At 38.1% G+C, this 19,312-nt stretch overlaps 1 protein-coding gene across 1 annotated transcript; it reads left to right on the forward strand.

Annotated features, from left to right (window-relative positions):
* Positions 1-1,368: 1,368 nt before the first annotated feature.
* steap1.L (six transmembrane epithelial antigen of the prostate 1 L homeolog) lies at positions 1,369-19,277 on the forward strand. Its single transcript, XM_018267294.2, has 5 exons — positions 1,369-1,494; positions 9,347-9,450; positions 10,309-10,815; positions 13,093-13,257; positions 16,550-19,277. Exons 2-5 carry the CDS (start codon positions 9,355-9,357, stop codon positions 16,799-16,801), a joined length of 1,020 nt encoding a protein of 339 aa, XP_018122783.2. The 5' UTR covers positions 1,369-1,494; positions 9,347-9,354; the 3' UTR covers positions 16,802-19,277.
* Positions 19,278-19,312: the final 35 nt, after the last annotated feature.

A 19,312-nucleotide genomic window follows, 5' to 3' on the forward strand; every position in this document is an offset into this window, starting at 1 on the left:
ATGTTGATAAATGCAATGTTATGCACTTTGGCAAAAATCATATAAATGCAAGTTATACACTAAATGGAGTTTCCTTAAATGAGAAGGATCATGGGGTTTTTGTAGATAACAAGTTGTCTAATTCTGGGCAGTGTCATTCTGTGGCTACTAAAGCAAATAAAGTTCTGTCTTGCATAAAAAAGGGCATTAACTCAAGGGATGAAAACATAGTTCTGCCTCTTTATAGGTCCCTGGTGAGGCCTCATCTGGAGTATGCAGTTCAGTTTTGGACTCCAGTCCTTAAGAGGGATATAAATGAGCTGGAGAGAGTGCAGAGACTAAGTGCAACTAAATTGGTTAGAGGGATGGAAGACTTAAATTATGAGGGGAGACTGTCAAGGTTGGGGTTGTTTTCTCTGGAAAAAAGGCACTTGCGAGGGGACATGATTACACTTTACAAGTACATTAGAGGACATTATAGACAAATAGCAGGGGACCTTTTTACCCATAAAGAGGATCACCGTACCAGAGGCCTCCCCTTTAGACTAGAAGAAAAGAACTTTCACTTGAAGCAACATAGTTGGTTCTTCACAGTCAGGACAGTGAGGTTGTGGAATGCACTGCCGGGTGATGTTGTGATGCTGATTCAGTTAATGACTATAAGAATGGCTTGGATGATTTCTTGGACAGACAGAATATCAAAGGCTATTGTGATACTAAACTCTATAGTTAGTATAGATATGGGTATATAGAATTTTAATTAAAAGTAGGGAGGGGTGTGTGTATGGATGCTGGGTTTTCATTTGGAGGGTTGAACTTGACGGACTTTGTCTTTTTCAACCCGATTTAACTATGTAACTATGTAGTAATTCTTTTCATATTAAAAGCATATTGCAGTTGTGTTTTTGAAAAATATGGTACTATATGCTATTTATTTATATTTAATATGCATTGTTAAATGCATTGCACTATCATTGTTTGTTGTATTTAAGCACTATAGCATTTTTTTTGTGCACGAGTATACTGTTATTTAAAAATGTACACCATTTTGGAATAATCAGGGCACATTTCGCTAAAGGTTGTACTTGTATAACACTGTATGTGATAAATAAAGGAATATATCTATCTATCTATCATCTATCTATCTATCCCTGGCGGCTGAAGACTGACAAATAGAAAAAATGACCAAGAACAAGTGCAAGAAAAAGCCCATTTCATTCAATCAGTTCTGCTCAGCAGATTGCACAAGCTCATTTTAAGGCAGCCTTTCAAGTTTCAGCTTATGCTGGATAAGGAATCTTATTACACATGGCACCGCCTCATTATGAAAATGAGCAAGGCTTGAAGGGAATATTTCTTGAAGGTTTTACTAGAAGTGCAGCAGGCAAATGTGTAGGCTGCTAGAGCTGTCTGAGCAGAGGGTGTGTATTTTGGAGGGAGGGCTTACAGGCGTCTGTACAACTCCCGGCAGCAAGTTCTTCTCTTTCCAACCTGCACAGTTGTCTCTACACTTTGGTGAGTTACTTCTTTAGCATTAAGATCATTTGTTTCTATTAACCTCGCTGCATTTGAGTTAATGTAACTGATTTAAATAGGGTTTTATAGAGATTTTCATTATATGAGGTTGCCTGTGACAGTACACTGTGTGTGCACAATAGGCTGATTTGACAATGAGCTGAACAATAAAAAAAAAAGGAAAAGCAGATTCAAACACAATAATTAAAAAAAATAGAGAATTATAAAAAAAAAAAGCTTTACCTGTGATTATATTTTAATTAATTTATTCATTTAACTTACTTATGTGTTTTTTGTGCAATGGGGGAAGCTATTTCATGTTGTGCACCAACAGGAAGACTGCAGTACTCAATATTATATAGTACAGCTATGGGATCTGTGATCCTGAAACCCATTATCCAGAAAGTTCTGAATGACTGGAAGGTCATCTCCACTTATAACTAAATAATTCAAGAGTTTGAAACATGTTTTCTTTTTTTTTAATGTAATAATATTAAAGGGGTTGCTCACCTTTAAGTTAACTTCTAGTATGACGTAGAGGGTGATATTCTGAGACAATTTGCAATTGGTTTTCAATTTTTGTTTTGTGGTTTTTCGAGTTATTCAGCAGCTCTCCAGCTTGCAATGTCAGCGATCTGGTTGTTAGGTTCCAAATTACCCTAGCAACCATGTGTTGATTTGAGTAAGAGACTGGAACATGAGGCCTAAATAGAAAGATCTGTAATAAAAAGTAGCCATAATAAATTTGTAACTTTACAGAACATTTGTTTATAGATGGGGTTAGTTACCCCCATTTGAAAGCTGGAAAGAGTCAGAAGAAGAAGGAAAATAATGAAAAAAATAATAATGAAGACCAATTGAAAAGTTTGTTAGAATTGGTCATTCTATAATCTACTAAAAGATAACAAAGGTGAAACACCCCTTTAAAACAGTACCTTGTACTTGATCCCAAATAAGATATAACTAATCGTTATTGGAGCGAAAACAGTCCTATTTGGTTTATTTAAAGGGCAAGTCAACCCCAAAATATAAAAAAAGAAAACATTATTCTAAGCAGTTTTGTAGTATACATTCATTACAAATTTTCTATGGGTTTTAAGTTATTTGTATATGTTTTGCTATTAAAAGCACTGTTTGTCTGTCCCTTTCTATTCTCTGTCCTGATGTCTAAGATGCCTCAATCGAGGAAACTTCGGACGACTTCGGAAAACGAAGTGCTCTTAGTGCCTTCCTGTGGCCATTTATATTTAAGCCGGTGGGAAGGCAGGGGAGGCAGTTCGGGGTGATTAGTCGCCTCAAAGAAGAGGAGATTTGTCGATGGGCGACTAATCTCCCTGAATCTGCCTGTGTGCCCTGACCCTAAGGGGTATATTTATCAAAGAGTGAAGTTAATAGTGAAGTTCCGCCACTAGAGTGAAATTCCGCCACTTCCCATTCATTTCTATGGGTTTTTAAAGGCGTATTTATCAAAGGGTGAAATTTCACTTTCACCCATTGATAAATACGCCTTTCAAAATCCCATAGAAATGAATGGAGAGCTGCGGAATTTCACTCTAGTGGCGGAACTTCACTCTTTGATAAATTTACCCCTATGACTGTTGATACAATGTAAGACAAGGCAGCTGATTAACAGACTTTCTTTGCTGGAGAATCAAGCCAGTTGCAACATTGTTTAAAAAGTAACAACTGGGAGTTAAGCCAATGCTGTTTATAATAGCGTAACATTAAAATAAATGAAAATTTGTAATGAATGTATATTGGAAAGTTGCTTAGGATTAATTTATTAGGCACATTTTTATTTTGGGGTTGACTTGCCCTTTAATGTTTAAATAATTTTGTAGCAGACGTATGGAGATCTGTGTTACAGAAAGACCCCTTATCCGGAAAACTCCAGGTCCCGAGCATTCTGCTACAGGTCCCTTACCTGTATTCATTGTTAAATGCGTTTGTGGGAAAACACTATGGGGCAAATTCACTAAGCCGCGAAGCGCCGAACACTAGCGTTAATTCGCTAGCGTTTGGCATTTTCGCTACTGCGCAAATTCACTAACGAACGCTGGCGTTGTTTCGCTAGTGTTACTTCGCAACCTTACGCCAGGCGAATTTTCGCTAGCGACGAAACTACGCAAATTCACTAACTTACGCAGTGTACTGAACGCTACCTTTTACGCTAGACTTCCTTCGCCACCTAAGACCTGGCGAAGCGCAATAGAGTAGATAGGGATTGTTTAAAAAAAAGTCAATTTTTTTTCTAAGTCCCAAAAAACGCTGGCGTGTTTTCTACATGATGGCTGATAGGCTGAAAAAGATCGAAAAATTTTTGGGGCTCCCCTTCCTCCCCCCTACATTTCCTGACTCATGGCAACTTACCTAGACAGTGGGCACATGTGTAGGGCAAAATAAAAATTTTATTTGCTGATTTGAAGGTTTTCTAGGCATTTGTAGTGCAGATACGTGTTCCTCCATTGAAATTTGAATTTCGCACCGTATGCAAATTAGCCTTCGATAGTGTAACTTCGCTTTATATAGCGAATCAACACTAGCGCAACTCCGCAACCTTACGCTACCCCTGTGCGCAACTTCGGATTTTAGTGAATTTGCTGAGCCCTGGCGAAACTACGCCTGGCGAAGTGCGGCGAAGTGCGGCGAAGTTGCGCCTGGCGCAACTTCGCATCTTAGTGAATTTGCCCCATATAAATCCTATAAAACCATTGAATTTTATTCTTCTACATCATGTCACTAAATGTAAATAAATATTCAAGTTTCTTTGCCTTATGAATTCAATAGTTCCACAGAGGAGAAGAAGATCTTCTCCATAGACTCTGTATGATTTTTTCGTCCCAGTAGAAGAGGAATGCATTAGGGTGCCATGAACCTTTCTTCCTCGCTCTGCCATAAAGGATAAACTGGTTTGGGCAGATGACTGACACTAACAGCACTTTTATGTTTCTGTATTCTGAAGGTCAAGACCTTATTCTGTTATGGATAACCATATACCCTATGATATGTGATTGGACTGGAACTGTGATAATAAAAGCCCACAGGACTGCTGTAAGCTGCCATAGATTAGTGCTTTATACTGGGCCTGTGTGGAGCTATTTAGGCCTTTGTTTACTTGGCAGGGTCTATTTTTGAATTTCCGTCAAGACATGAGTCACACTGTGCTTCTCCCACTTTTAGAGAATGTGTTTAATAGTTTGCAAAAAAGATGTGATCATTTCTTCCCATAAAAAACACAGGGCACTGCCCTATATAAGACTGTTGGTAGTTGCAGTTCACAACATGTTACTTTTTTAGTTGGCATTCTGCACTTAAACTAGTAATTTCTTAAAGCCATCAACACTGATAAAAACCAGACAGTCAGGCTCAGCGTGCTTACGTTACTTGTTTTTTTTATTACATGACCATAATGAAAGTCTTTCACTCAAACGGAAGTGACCTCTAGTTTATGCGTGGCTCAGTGTTTGCCGTACCCACAGGCCAGAATATGTTTGGAAATATTTTTGCTTGTCTTGATTTTGAAGCTTTGCTTTTTTAGTCCTAATTCATTCATTTTGAACAGTAGCACTTCTCAGAAGTCAGAACAAAAAAGCGTCTGTCCCTCCGAGACTTAAAGGAACAGTAACAGTCCTAAAGTAATTAAAATATAATGTACTGTTCTGCTGCACTGGAAAAATTGGTGTTTTGGCTTCAGAAACACTACTATAGTTTATATAAACAAGCTGCTGTGTAGCCAGGGGGGCAGCCATCCAAGCACAGGACACATAGTAAATAACAGATATGTACTGAAGAATTTCATTGTATGCTACAGAGTGTATCTGTTATCTGCTGTGTATTCTGTGCAGTTTCTCCTTTTTCAGCTTTGAATGGCTAAACAGCAGCTTGTTTACATAAAGTATAGTTGTGTTTCTGAAGCCAACACACCAATTTTTCCAGTGCAGCACAACTGTACATTATATTTTCATTACTTTAGGACACTTTCGTTTTTTAGTGTTACTGTCCCTTTAAATAAGGAAAGTGTGTTAGGAAATAGTTTGAGCATCATTGTGGCAGGAACACAAATGCAGCAATGCAAACGAACTTTTCATTAGTAACTTGCTAGTTACTGATTAACAAGTTACTGTCAAGGATAACCAACCTTTAGCACACCGGCATTTGTAGAAATACAGGGGGATCCTGGAAATTGTAGTTCTGCAAAAGGTTTCCCATTTCTGCTTATTAGTATGAAGCATCAAGGGCAAACCACAGACGTGGTAATGGTAGCGCTTTACTTGTAGTTAAGTGACTTGTGTCAGAGCTGTGCTGAGAGCCAGTATAAACAAGGTTTGGAGCTTCGGCAATCATTGGAAAGCCTATTTGTGGTCAAAGAGATGAATAGAGCTGGGCTGGCCTCTACATACCAAAAACAAAGCTTCAGATGATTATTGGTACGTGTATGGTGGCTCATTAATCATTACTTATATCCAAGTGCTATGCCTATCGGGCGGTTTAAAATGGGAAAGGTTTGAAAATATCTTCTGCCGATGACCCAAGTCAGCCAGTGCATGGTGCATCAGCAGATACAGTAAGCACAGTGCTCCCCTTCACTTGCTAATCTTCTGCACAAACAACTGGAACAATAAAAAAGCAGCTATACTGTGTGGTCCCTCGTATTGTCAGCCGTTCAGCCTTTGTGTGATTCAGTCAGAGAGCATACCTGAATGGCCCATGGCTGTGTTAATTATCTTCATTGGGAATGCTTTTGTAGTCTTGCTAAGCAAACAGTTGTCCCTTCCAAATATTGTTGACCTTTAGCTCCCATACTCCTAATTTAGCTTTCAGTCGGTTTCAGTGAATAATATCTAGAGTAGAGAGTCAACAGTTGTTCATCTCTGCCTTGGGTTTTGTCAGGAGAATGACGCACTGGCTACGACATCCCACACTACTAAAAAATGCAGGCCGTGACCAGCTGCTTCTTGAAGCACAGCAAGGAGTATTATGACACCAAAATAACAATTGGTTTCTTATGCTTAGCAACAATGGGTAAGATCAGGAGAGAGCAATAGTTTTATAAGACTCACAAGGTGTCAATATGTTGTACCAAGAGGCAATGTTCATTGGTTCCCAAACTGTGGAGCAAACTATTTGATTTTCTAGATAGGTCCTCATAGTTTAAAGCACAATGAGGTCTGGCCACACGAGCAGATTCGGGGAGATTAGTCGCCCCATCGACAAATCTCCTCCTTTCAGGACGACAATCTCTCCGAACTGCCTTCCCCCTGCCCACTGCCGGCTAAAATGAAAATTGCCTGGGGGAAGGCACATGCGGCGCTTCATTTTCCGAACTTCGGGCGACTTCGGCAAATGAAGCGCCGTGTTTGCCTTCCCCCAGGCGATTTTCATTTTAGCCAGCGGAGGGCACGGGGAAGGCAGTTCGGGGAGATTGTCGCCCCGAAGAAAGGAAATTTGTCGCTGGGGCGACTAATCTCCCCGAATCTGCTCATGTGGCCTGACCCTAAGCATGAGATTTGAGGTATACACATATTTTCGGTCTTGATATTCTATGGCTCTCAAGACTTTCATAAATTGAGCTAGTTAAGGGTTATCCCTGTCCAAATATTGGACTTGAACAGAAAAAGTCAGAAAACCACTATTAGTGGAATATCAGGCTGAGCAGGAAGACACTCGTCTCCTTTGCTTTCTCTCCTATACTCGTTCTACTCTCCAAACCAGTGCAAGGCACCTGGGGCCTTTCCACTACCCTCCCCCCCCACAATTTTTCAAAATAAGAAAGGTACAGATGTAATAAGATGAATGTTTTTATGTGTTGTTTATTATGTTTACAACTGTGAATAAATAGCTTTAAAATTGTCTCAGTTGTCAGCGGTAGTGATGGGCAAATTTGTCCCGTTTACCGTGAAATTCGGGAAACTGGGAAAAAGTCCATATAATTTTGAGGCGCAACAATGTGCACCACTATTCTGCCACATGCCCAATTTTTTTTGAAGTGGTGGATTTTTCGCAGACAAATTTTCGAGAGGGTATTCATTTTTCCGCAAATTTGTGCCTGGCGAATTTATTTGCCCATCACTAGTCAGCTGCAGTTTCTTTTTTTTCTCCAAACTTTGCCTCTTTTTAGCCCCCTCTGCACATATGGTAAAATTCATTATATAGATCTAAAACTACATGCTTTTGTATGTACTTATATAAATGTGTATGTAATTACATAAATATGAGATAAGCTTGTATGGCTGTTTGCTTTGGAGGTAGTCTCTACTCAGTAGGAATCATTTAGTAACACTGGGCAAATTTGCTCCTAATTCATTTCAGAATACACAAAGTAAATACTGTATCCGAATTCTTTATATATAAAGTCATAGCTGTGCTCTGAGCATTTACCTTCCTACATTCTGCTCAGCCCCACGTCCACAGAGGTTACTTGTGTGAGTCTCTTGTGTGCAGAGGCCAAGAGACAAATACGGTTTAGAGATCCAATTCTGTAAAGAATATTTGCTGGCGTTTTTTATGAAAGACGTTTTTGTTTCCTTACGTTCTCGTATCTGCTCTCAGGTGACTGTGAAAGTGAGTATCACATGGTTTCCGGCTGTAGCATGTGCAGTGCACTGGCTGTCTGCTTATTCACTCAAAGCAAATATTCTGTTTCAGTGACCCATGCTACGTTGCTTTCTCTCACGTGTTTCTCATTGTGTAGGAAGCACAAAGTAAATAGCCCTCACCATAACTACATCATTGATTTCTACATTATTTGCTACTCCTTTGTATACGTTGTCTTTTCCTTTTATTTTTAAGGTGCATTTCAATAAGTATTATTAAAATGTTTATGGAATGGGATGTCCAACCTTTATTCTTTCAAGTTTAAAGGGGGTGTTCACCTTTGAATTAACTATGATGTAGAGAGTGATATTCTCAGACAATTTGCAATTGGTTTGAATGTTTTATTATTTGTGGGTTTTGAGTTATTTATCTTTTTATTCATCCGCTCTCCAGTTTGCAATTTCAGCAATCTGATTGCTAGGGTCCAAATTACCCTAGCAACCATGCCTTGATTTGAATAAAAGATCGGAATATAAATAGGAGAGGCCTACATAGAAAGATGAGTAATGAAAAGTAGCAATAATAATATATTTGTTATAAAGCATTTGTTTTTAGATGGGGTCAGTGAGCCCCATTTGAAAGGCAGTAGCTTGATCCCAACTAAGATATAATTAATACTTATTTCAAGCAAAACCAGCCTATTGGGTTTATTTGATGTTTACATGATTTTCTAGTAGACTTAAGGTATGAAGATCCAAATTACAGAAAGATCTGTTATCCGGAAAACCTCAAGTCCTGAGAATTCTGGATAACAGGTCCCATACCTGTAATATATGAAATTTGAGTTAAACTGTGGATGTAAATCTAGCTATTGTATAAAATCTGTGCAAGTTTAAATTTTTAAGGAATTATGTATTTATGAGGTAACGGTTCATAAAAATGTCATAACAGTAAAAATCATTATTAATATAATAAGAAATGTTTCAAAGTAAAGCATATATTTTTTATATACAGGTATGGGATCTGTTATCCAGAATGCTCAGGACCAGGGGTTACCCAGTTAAGGGGTCTTTCGGTAATTTGGGTCTCCATACCTTGAGTCTACTAAAATGTCATTGAAACATTAATTCAACTCAATAGCTTTGTTGTGTCTCCAATAAGGATTCTTTATATCTAAGTTAGAATCAAGTAATTTTGAGCTTTCTGGATAATAGGTTTTTGGATAACAGATGCCATACCAGTATTGACACAATATATATAGTGCTGCATGGAGTTTTACATGATCTATTTTTAACCAAGATCTATTTGTTTTTCAAAGAGTTACCCATGGCAGATGGGCATTTGTATGATTTGCATGTATCAAGTAAAGAAGAAACCTGGGAACAGCAACGATGGAAAAATGTGGACTGCGGGGGTGAACTGGTAATATCAGAGTGTTTGCATATTAAAGCAGGAAGAACAAAATCTCATTTACCCTATAAATCTATAATGGCTGACATCCAACTATTTCCCAACACGTACATACAATACTGTATGCGTCCTGGTATTAAGTCATGTTGGATATTAAATGTCCAAAAGATCAAACACTGATTGCTTGCTACGTTTTTGGACAACAAAACCTCTGACGTTGGTCATTGTAGTAAACAAGAGAGAGGACTAAGAGGTCATGTTCCTATGATTTTTCATTTGTAACTACAGTAAACAGAGGCAAAGTAACATTTGGAATTAAAAAAAATAGCACAATATTATCAATCTAATAATTAACTAAATGTTCCCTGTAAAAACCAAGTGTGTGAGACTTGCCAGCTTTTTCTGCATGAATCACCATAAAACAGAGAGATGATATGTCAGTTTGATGGATTTTATTCTGTTTCACTGACTGTCTGTGCATGTGACTGGACTTTTAATGGCTACATTGTCATAGATAGATAGATAGATAGATAGATAGATAGATAGATAGATAGATAGATAGATAGATAGATAGACAGTTTATAGATAGCTATATGGACAGATAGATAGATAGATAGATAGATAGATAGATAGATAGATAGATAGATAGATAGATAGATAGATAGATAATAGAAAGATGATTGATAGATAGATAAATGATAGATGATGATAGATTGATAGATACATGGATGGCTAGATAGATAGATAGATAGATAGATAGATAGATAGATAGATAGATAGATAGATAGATAGATAGACTTCAGAAATTGTTCACTGATTTATCAAACTGTGCATTACATAAGACTGGGTTCTCTGTTTTGCTTCTTCCAGAACCAGGATTGTCAGGCAGAACCGGAACAAGATAATCAAGAACAATCATCCCATTTTGATGTATCTGTGTGGAATTCTACCAGTGTGAGAAATGGAAGAAAGGCCGAGCTGTTCCCAGAATGGCATTTACCTTTAACGGTAGCATCGGTTCTGGCACTCATCGTGTTTGTTTATACTGTGGCCAGAGAAGTGCTGCAGCCGTTCTTTATGAACAATAAGAATGAATTCTATAGAATTCCAGTTCTTGTGGTCAACAAAGTTTTGCCTGTGATCTCCATCATCCTTTTGTCCCTGGCGTACATGCCTGGAATCTTTGCTGCATTTTTCCAGCTTTACAGAGGCACAAAATACCAAAGGTTCCCAGCTTGGCTGAACACTTGGATGCTTAGACGGAAGCAGTTTGGACTTCTGTGTTTTTTCTTTGCAGTAATGCATGCTCTCTTCAGTTTGTCCTACCCAATGAGAAGGTCCTACAGATACAAACTTCTGAACTGGGCTTATCAACAGGTAATATACTGTCAAGTCTTGTAGTTAGAAAATTGTCCAAGATAGCAATGGTCCTCAACTGCCCAGAAATTTAGGTTTACCTGTTTTAGAATAGCTAATTCTAAACAACTTTCCAATTGGTCTTCATTTTTTCTTGTTTTTTATAGGTTTTTGAATTATTTGCCTTCTTCTGACTCTTTCCAGCTTTCAAATGGGGGTCTCTGACCCCATCTAAAAAACAAATGCTCGGTAAAGCTACAAATTTATTATAATTGCTACTTTTTATTACTTATTTTCTATTCAGACCCTCTCCTATTCATATTCCAGTCTCTAGCATGTTTGCCAGGATAAGTTGGACCCTAGCAATCAGATTACTGAAAATACAAACTAGAAAGCTGCTGACTAAAAAGTTAAATACAAACAATAAAACATGAAAACCAATTGCAGATTGTCTCAGAATATCACTCTATAAATCATACTACCATTGCTTCCCCTTAAGCCCAGTGTATTGGTATAATGTTTGATTTTGCCCTACCCTTCACACTCACATCCACTCAATACATAAATAATAATAATTTCAGTACCGCATATTTCTTAAATCTGGCCACTCCCATTAATCACATCACATATTGACTTTTGCAACCCTTTTTTAATTGGCCTGCCCTCCAGTGCATTAAAAATGCAGTTGCGAGGCTCATAAACCTTACTCACCACTTTACCCATACCTCCCAACTGTCCCGTTTTCAGCAGGACAGTCCCGCTTTTGACAGCTCAACCCGCAGCATTTGTACTGAAAAGTCCCAACTTTCTCTGCACTGAACAGCCAGAAAAAGGTACAAAGTTTCTAACTTAATTGGCCTTGGCATAGAGCCCAGAACAGCCACAGGTGCAGTTAAGATACTTTTCTAACAATTTAGAGATAAGCAAATAAGTAATTGTAACAATTTAGATAAGGAGCTCCCTTGGGGAAAGTTAGACTCACAGCTTAAAGGGCAATTTGCCTTCATTAACAAACCTGTAATAACTGAAACATTTTGTAAAATGAACATTAGGATGTGTGGCCACAAAAATGGGCGTGGTCAAAAAATTGCCGCGTATAGCAGGGCAACTCTTTTTTTGTCCCTCTTTTTATTTCTGAAATGTTGGAACGTATGACTTTACCTCTGCCACTTTAATAATCCTGACTCTGGCTTCCGCTACCATTCAGGATAAAAAGTAAACTACTGACTCTGTTGTTTAAATCAGCACACAATATCGCTTTAACCTATATTTATGAACTTAAACTGCACATTAGGATATTATAACAATCAACTCTTCAACATCTCATTCACTACCTCCTTACATACACTAATTAAAAAACCTCACTCGAGCCACATCCCATCGCTTGATTCCCCTTTCAAGTTCTACCCTACCTTTTCAACAAACTCTAAAACAGTTTTCTTTAAAGACGTTTACCCTCATCTAGGCTAGCTTTCAGTCTGTATATGAGCTATAATACGCTGCCACCCACTAAGTGCCACATCTCTCACTTAGTTTTGCTGACTCCTGATCTTGCAGAACCTTACACTTTGTGTGTCATAACAGTTTTTTGACTGTAAGCTCTAATGATCAGCACCCTCTCTAAATCATGCATCGGTTTGATATGTTTGATTTATACAGTCTTCCAATGTACATCATTGAAGAATAGAAATTGGTGCTTCATAAATACTTGTTAAATACAAGTATATAGATAGGGGATCTACTATCTTGAAACTCACTACAGGGGTGAGATCTGTTATCCAGAATGCTCGAGACTTGGGGCTTTCCGGACAATCAATCTTTCTGTAATTTGGATCTTCGTGCCTTAAATCTACTAGAAAATCATGTAAACATTAAATAAACCAAATAAGCTGATTTTGCTTACAATAAGGATTAATTATATCTTAGTTTGGATCAAGTACAAGGTGCTGTTTAATTATAACAAATTAGAAAGGAAATCATTTTTATAAATCTGGATTATTTGGATAGTCATAATTCAGAGCTTTCAGGATATCAGGTTTCCACATAACAGATCCCATACCTGTATAATCATAAAACAGTACAATGTAATATACATGTATGGTAACTAAGCTGCATGAATCCATTCTGCTGGCAAAATAACCCTAATTGGGTTTTTGAAGTTTATATGTTTTTATTACATGGAAGTTATGGTGACTGACATTACAAAAAGACAGTTACAGTTACAATGTAAAGAATGTAATGCAATGGAGGAATGTAAGGGATAAATGTATTTTGTATTGGCCTACTCATTTCCTGCAGGTGAAACAGCAAAAGGAAAATGCTTGGGTTGAGCACGATGTTTGGAGAATGGAAATCTACGTGTGCCTTGGAATTCTTGCCCTTGCTATACTGAGCATATTGGCAATAGCATCAATTCCCTCTGTAAGCAACTTGCTGTCTTGGCGTGAGTTCCAGTTTATTCAGGTACACACTAAAATAGTCTTTCCTTGTTTGTTCTTGATGAGTAAAGATGGAAAATTCCACCATCCTACCCCCCAAAAAAAGTCACAAAAAATTCCCCATTTAGAAAGAATTCCACACATCACGGTGAAGCTTTTACTGAATAATAGCAATCAAGTTGCTATTTAAAGGGGACCTGTCACCCCAACAAAAAAAGCTGTGTAATAAAAGTAATTTTCAAACTAAACATGAAACCCAAATTCTTTTTTATATTAAACCATTCATAGCTGACAGCTAGGTTCAGACTGGGCTGGTGGAACACCGGGAAAAAACCCGGTGGGCCCCGGCCCTCATGGGCTCCGGCTGGCCCCAGCTGGCCCAGACCTACTGCCCAGATCGTTGATCAGTTGTTGCGTCGCGTCTTTCCCGCATGCGTGTGGTGTAAGTTTGGAGGTCGGGAGGGGGCCACCGGGGACTTCCAGGAGGGCCCTTCATTTTGCAGCCCTGCTGGGCCCTCAATGCTCCAGTCTGACCATGGTCAATAGGGGACCAAGAAAGGTTATGGTTCAGTCGTGCTCGTGATTCAGATGTCTGTGCACCACCACAAAAGTGACCAATTTCAAATGTAGGAATCAAACAGCTGTAAGGCAGCATTAAAGGGATACTGTCATGGGAAAAAAAAAATTCCAAAATGAATCAGTTAATAGTGCTGCTCCAGCAGAATTCTGCACTGAAATCCATTTCTCAAAAGAGCAAACAGATATTTTTATATTAAATTTTGAAATCTGACATGGGGCTAGACATATTGTCAATTTCCCAGCTGCCCCAAGTCATGTGACTTGTGCTCTGATAAACTTCAATGACTCTTTACTGCTGTACTGCAAGTTGGGGTGATATCACCCCCTCCCTTTTCCCCCCCAGCAGCCAAACAAAAGAACAATGGGAAGGTAACCAGATAACAGCTCCCTAACACAAGATAACAACTGCCTGGTAGATCTAAGAACAGCACTCAATAGTAAAACCCATGTCCCATTGAGACACATTCAGTTACATTGAGAAGGAAAAACAGCAGCCTGCCAGAAAGCATTTCTCTCCTAAAGTGCAGGCACAAGTCACATGACTGGGGGCAGCTGGGAAATTGACAAAATGTCTAGCCCCATGTCAGATTTCAAAATTGAATATAAAAAAATCTGTTTGCTCTTTTGAGAAATGGATTTCAGTGCAGAATTCTGCTGGAGTAGCACTATTAACTGGTGCGTTTTGAAAAAAACATGTTTTATGATGACAGGATCCCTTTAAGTAAACTGCAAGTGTTATTTTATTTGCAGTGTGAGTACACTACATATTTCAGGCCAAGCCCTTTCTCAAGTGTACCGGGTGCAAGGCATTATGGTCTTAAATACCTTCATACAAGGATCCTCCCCATTCATCTCTTAAAGTGACAGTGTCAAGCGAATACAATAAGATATTACAAAATTCAAACAATATATCAAACAATATCAAACTGATAATCCAAAGTTAGTCCATTAAAGTTGATTCATGAATGTGTAGTCCATCCTTTACTGTGTGTCCATATTAGGGAAATCGCATCATCGCCTATCCCTAATGCATACCGTTCAATATCAAAAGTACTGCCAAAGTTAGCCTACTTAGGGCTGCAAAAAACATGTAGGCCAATATTCTAAATTGCCAGCCATTAGCCATAGCTCCTGTATCAACATATATAACATTTTCTTTTTTACCTTACACGGCAGGACTTCCGTGATCGTTTTCAGGACTAGCTGCCTCTTAATACCTGATGAGAGAATTTAGTTTTAAACAGTCTACTACTAATTTGAAAATACAAGCGAAAGACAGATTGCTTATTATTGGTAAATACACTTGTGTCATTTAGCACGTGTTTGTAAATCAGCCCCTGGAATAAATATATGAATTTAAAGGGCATGTAAAGGCAAAAAAATAAAATCCCATTTTTACTTTCTTTAATGAAAAAGAAACCTATCTCCAATATATGTTAATTAAAAAATGTGTACCGTTTTTATAAGAAACCTGAAGTAAGTTTGTATAGCTCCGGAGTGAGTTTGAGACTGCACTGATTCAGCATTTGATTTTTATAGCAGGGATGAAAATGTCCCAAACTGGCAAAATCATTGTGGCACATCATAATTAGAAGCGTCCAAGCTGTTCTCAATATGCAGACCCCCAGCTCACACATAGCCCTAATGTTGATGAAAATTACCATTGACAGTGGTGGGAATTGCTGCAGAGAATGCTCTCACATTTTAAGTCTGTGCATTTTGCATGCAATCATGTGCATAGTTTCATGGCTTAACATGGTGTAGGAATGTGTGAAATGTATCAGTCAGGGTTGTGGAGGGCAGTGATCATATGACAGAACACAAAGAAGCTGTAGAAACCTATGAAAATCATTACGATAAACATGTTTGACATGAATTCCAAAACCATATATATTTATATTACTTTTTCTGGCACAATCCATCTCAACTGGGCAATACTATGTCTCATTTCATTAAAGTGCTTGGCACTGGTAAATCTATTAAACGGATGGTTCACCTTAATGTTAACTTTTAGTATGTTATAGCATGGTCATTTCTAAGCAATTTTACTTCATTATTTTTTTTATAGTTTTTTAATTATTTTTAAATATTTCCAACTTTTCAAATGGGGTCACTGACCCCATCTAAAAAACAAATGCTCTGTAAAGTTACAAATTTATTGTTATGCCTACTTTTCCTTACTCATCTTTCTATTCAGGCCCTCTCCTATTCATATTCCAGTCTCTTTTTCAAATTAGTGCATGGTTGCTAGGGTAATTTGGACCCTAGAAACCAGATTGCTGAAATTACAAACTGGAGAGCTGCTGAATAAAAAGATAAATAACTCATAAACCACAAATAATAAAAAATTAAAACTAATTGCAAATTGTCTCAGAATATCACTCTCTATATTATACTAAAAGTTAATTTAAAGGTGAACAACTCCTTTAATATGATAATTTCACTTTGATTTATTTGCTCTCTCTTTCATAGATTTACTAAAGCTAATAGAGCATGGGGCAGTTTTCATGTTATCCACATAATCACACATCCCAGGTCATATAGTTCCCATTCTGTTATATACACAGGACAGGGTGTTTAGGGAATTGTGTAGCTGCACCAGAGGGCTGAGGGAAGGAGACAGACAATCTTACAGTATGTCAACTAATTTGAATACATTGTTAATCCAGCTAGACATGCATCTAATCTTTGTTATCTATATGGACTGGTTTAACTGAGCCCCCTTCCTTTCTTTTCAGAGCAAGCTGGGCTACACTGCACTCCTTCTTTCCACTCTGCATGCGCTGGTGTTTGCCTGGAACAAATGGGTCGATGTAAATCAATTTATATGGAACACACCTCCGACTTTCATGATATCGGTTTTACTTCCCATTATTGTTCTGCTTTGCAAAGCCATTCTGCTCCTACCCTGCCTGGACAAGAGAATACAGAATATCAGATCAGGGTGTGAACCCACCAAAGGGACTCAGAACAAATGTGTGCACTTGTAGGACTTAATCCGAATGCAATCTTCTACTGTAATTGTACGTCATTTTTTTTTTTATATGGTGTTAAATCCACTCATTTATTGAAATCATGGGTGATGTTGTTTATAGGGCATCTGGCCCTGGCTTTGCAGATGTTATTGTTTTTGCAAAAGTTATCCTGCTTCCTAGAACTTTTGAAATGGGCAACATACCCCTTTTTCAACATTGGTTTAATGAATATGGCTTGTGCTAAAAATTCTTTATATCTATTGTTTTCAATGAGGAATATGAATGTTTTTTGTTATTTCTTGCACCATCCAGGGCAAAACCTGAAACTACAAGTAAAGTTCATACTATTTTATGTTCTTCCAAGCACAATCATAAATCAACAATCCACCAAGAAGCCTATTAGGCTTTTAGATAAGGAGAAGCTCAATTTAAAGAGGGCTTCTCTGTGAACTGATTTTGACACCAGTAGTGTTTATTAGCTACAGTGTCGGAGTAGGGTCCATTGGGGCTGCCGCCCCAGGGGAAATACACATACCCTTGCATATTTCATGGCTTTTCTGTGTAATGTTAAGCTCAGAGATGTAGTACAAGTTTACATGTAGAACAGCCCTATCCTAGTCCTACTCATACTTTTCAAGATCTCAGAGACTTATTAACACTCTGGGAACAAGCTCAAGAGAACTAAGGAGTGCAAAAGATGGCCCCATAGTGCTCATTTAAAAGCACTTGTATCCATGATCTGGCTCTGCACCTTGAGCTGGATAAAAAAATCTGGTAAAACAAGCCAAGCTTGGCTCAGGCATTCTCAGTGAAATCCTGTACTTACCGCTTGTGCCATTCAGCACTCCTAAGTTAGGGGACGGGTAAAGTGTTGAACACCTATGTGCCTCCCACCATGTTTGAATAAATAGCTGCCAAATGCTGCTTTCATTGGGTGAACAAAGATCTCTGTGCTCCATTCTGGAAAGCAGAGACTTACTCCCTACATTCAGGGAGTAAGGTGTAAATAAATGACATTTATTTTTTTCTTTTTGTAACCTGCAATGCGTGTAGAGTACTGACAACAGAAGAGAACTGGCTCAATAGAGCAGCAAAAAGGTGACCAGGGACATAACACTGGTAGGGATTGGGATTGCATGGGATTTTGTCCCAGAGAAACAATTCATTTTGTCCCATTCAGCACTTTATAAATCTGACACACTGTCAGTTGTGATCGTGTATAAAAAGTGTATTTTGTCATACAAGCTATAAATAAAATCACAGAACATTAAGTTAAATAAATTCTACTTTACTAAAATGATTGTTTTTTTTGTAGTCATCTGCCAATTTCTAGCACTTTTTCAAGATTTGGCAGAATCCCAAGAGTTCAGCTAAATGAAGTGGCAGACCAGCGCTACTACGCAGAGGTGGAAAGAGCCGCTTTTGGACACCAGTATCTTCAATTTGCGGAACAACTGGGTCCATTGTTGCAGTCTTAAATCAGCCCTATGAGTCTAAAAAAAAAAAAAAGCAGCAAATTTTATTTGGTATTTCTCCCAGGAAACTAAAATCTCAAATAGTTGTGGCTGTGCACCACCTATAATGGGAATTCAAATAAGGATGATCCTAAAGTAGGTCTTTTGCACCCATCTGATCAGGCCCGGACTGGCAATCTGTGGGTTCTGGCAAATGCCAGAGGGGCTGCTGTAGGGCTCCATAAAAAGTTACCATATAGTAGGCTGGTAGGAGGCTGTTTGGGCTTCTCTGTACTTGGAATGACAGGGCCTATATTGACTCCCAGGCCTGCATCTGATGTGAGAATATAGCTCAGGTATTGTTGTTGGTGTGTTCAGCTTATCCGTGTTTCTACTGTTTCAAAACTGTAACTATTTGCAGGTTTCCAGTGTGTAATCTGATCAGAAAACAAATCCATGTATGGTGCTGCCATTAATGCTTAGCTCTTTTCTTTCCTGTTTAGTCTGAGAATGAGCTGAGTCACTGGCTAAAAGGTAACCTTGTTATGTTCTCAGAAGTTACAAAACCAGTGAAACTTTAATTAGCCTTCTTTCAAACTATTTAGTACTGTCAGTAGTTAGTATTAGACTTCAGTACACTTATAGATAATTATATCTCGCTATTTTCGGGTAACTTTTAATAAACCCAAGAACCTCAAAGATTTTTTTTAAGAATAGTATAAAGGTATAGAATTCTTCTATGTGAGGTTCTTTCAGCCAGCATCTTGCTTTGCCCCTTTATAGGACCATATTTATATAACTATAATATGTGACTATACTACCATCTACTGGTCCTAGTTACTGCTACGAAGATTTAAAGAAATGTGTCTTTGTCGGCTACATTATTAATCACCTTCAAGCTGGCGGTATCTCCAGGGTTCCCACAACAACCAGCATCAATATGGGTAGTGGATTTGAGTCTAAAAAAAATAAAAGGCACAGACATATTTTTAACATCTAGCGCAATAAACAATGTCATCCTGATGAAAATTTTAATCAAATTGTGTCTGATTTGTGTCACACACACACAAAT

This window comes from Xenopus laevis, chromosome 6L (genome assembly GCF_017654675.1).
Source record: "Xenopus laevis strain J_2021 chromosome 6L, Xenopus_laevis_v10.1, whole genome shotgun sequence".
Classification (NCBI taxonomy): domain Eukaryota; kingdom Metazoa; phylum Chordata; class Amphibia; order Anura; family Pipidae; genus Xenopus; species Xenopus laevis.

What these genes read in the sequence shown, in the direction of transcription:
- steap1.L (XM_018267294.2), top strand. Translation starts at nt 9,355, where the DNA reads ATGGCAGATGGGCATTTGTATGATTTGCATGTATCAAGTAAAGAAGAA. An exon ending in TGGACTGCGGGGGTGAACTG is followed by an intron (nt 9,451 to 10,308) that starts GTAATATCAGAG and finishes TGCTTCTTCCAG; the next exon opens with AACCAGGATTGTCAGGCAGA. An exon ending in GTGAGTTCCAGTTTATTCAG is followed by an intron (nt 13,258 to 16,549) that starts GTACACACTAAA and finishes CTTTCTTTTCAG; the next exon opens with AGCAAGCTGGGCTACACTGC.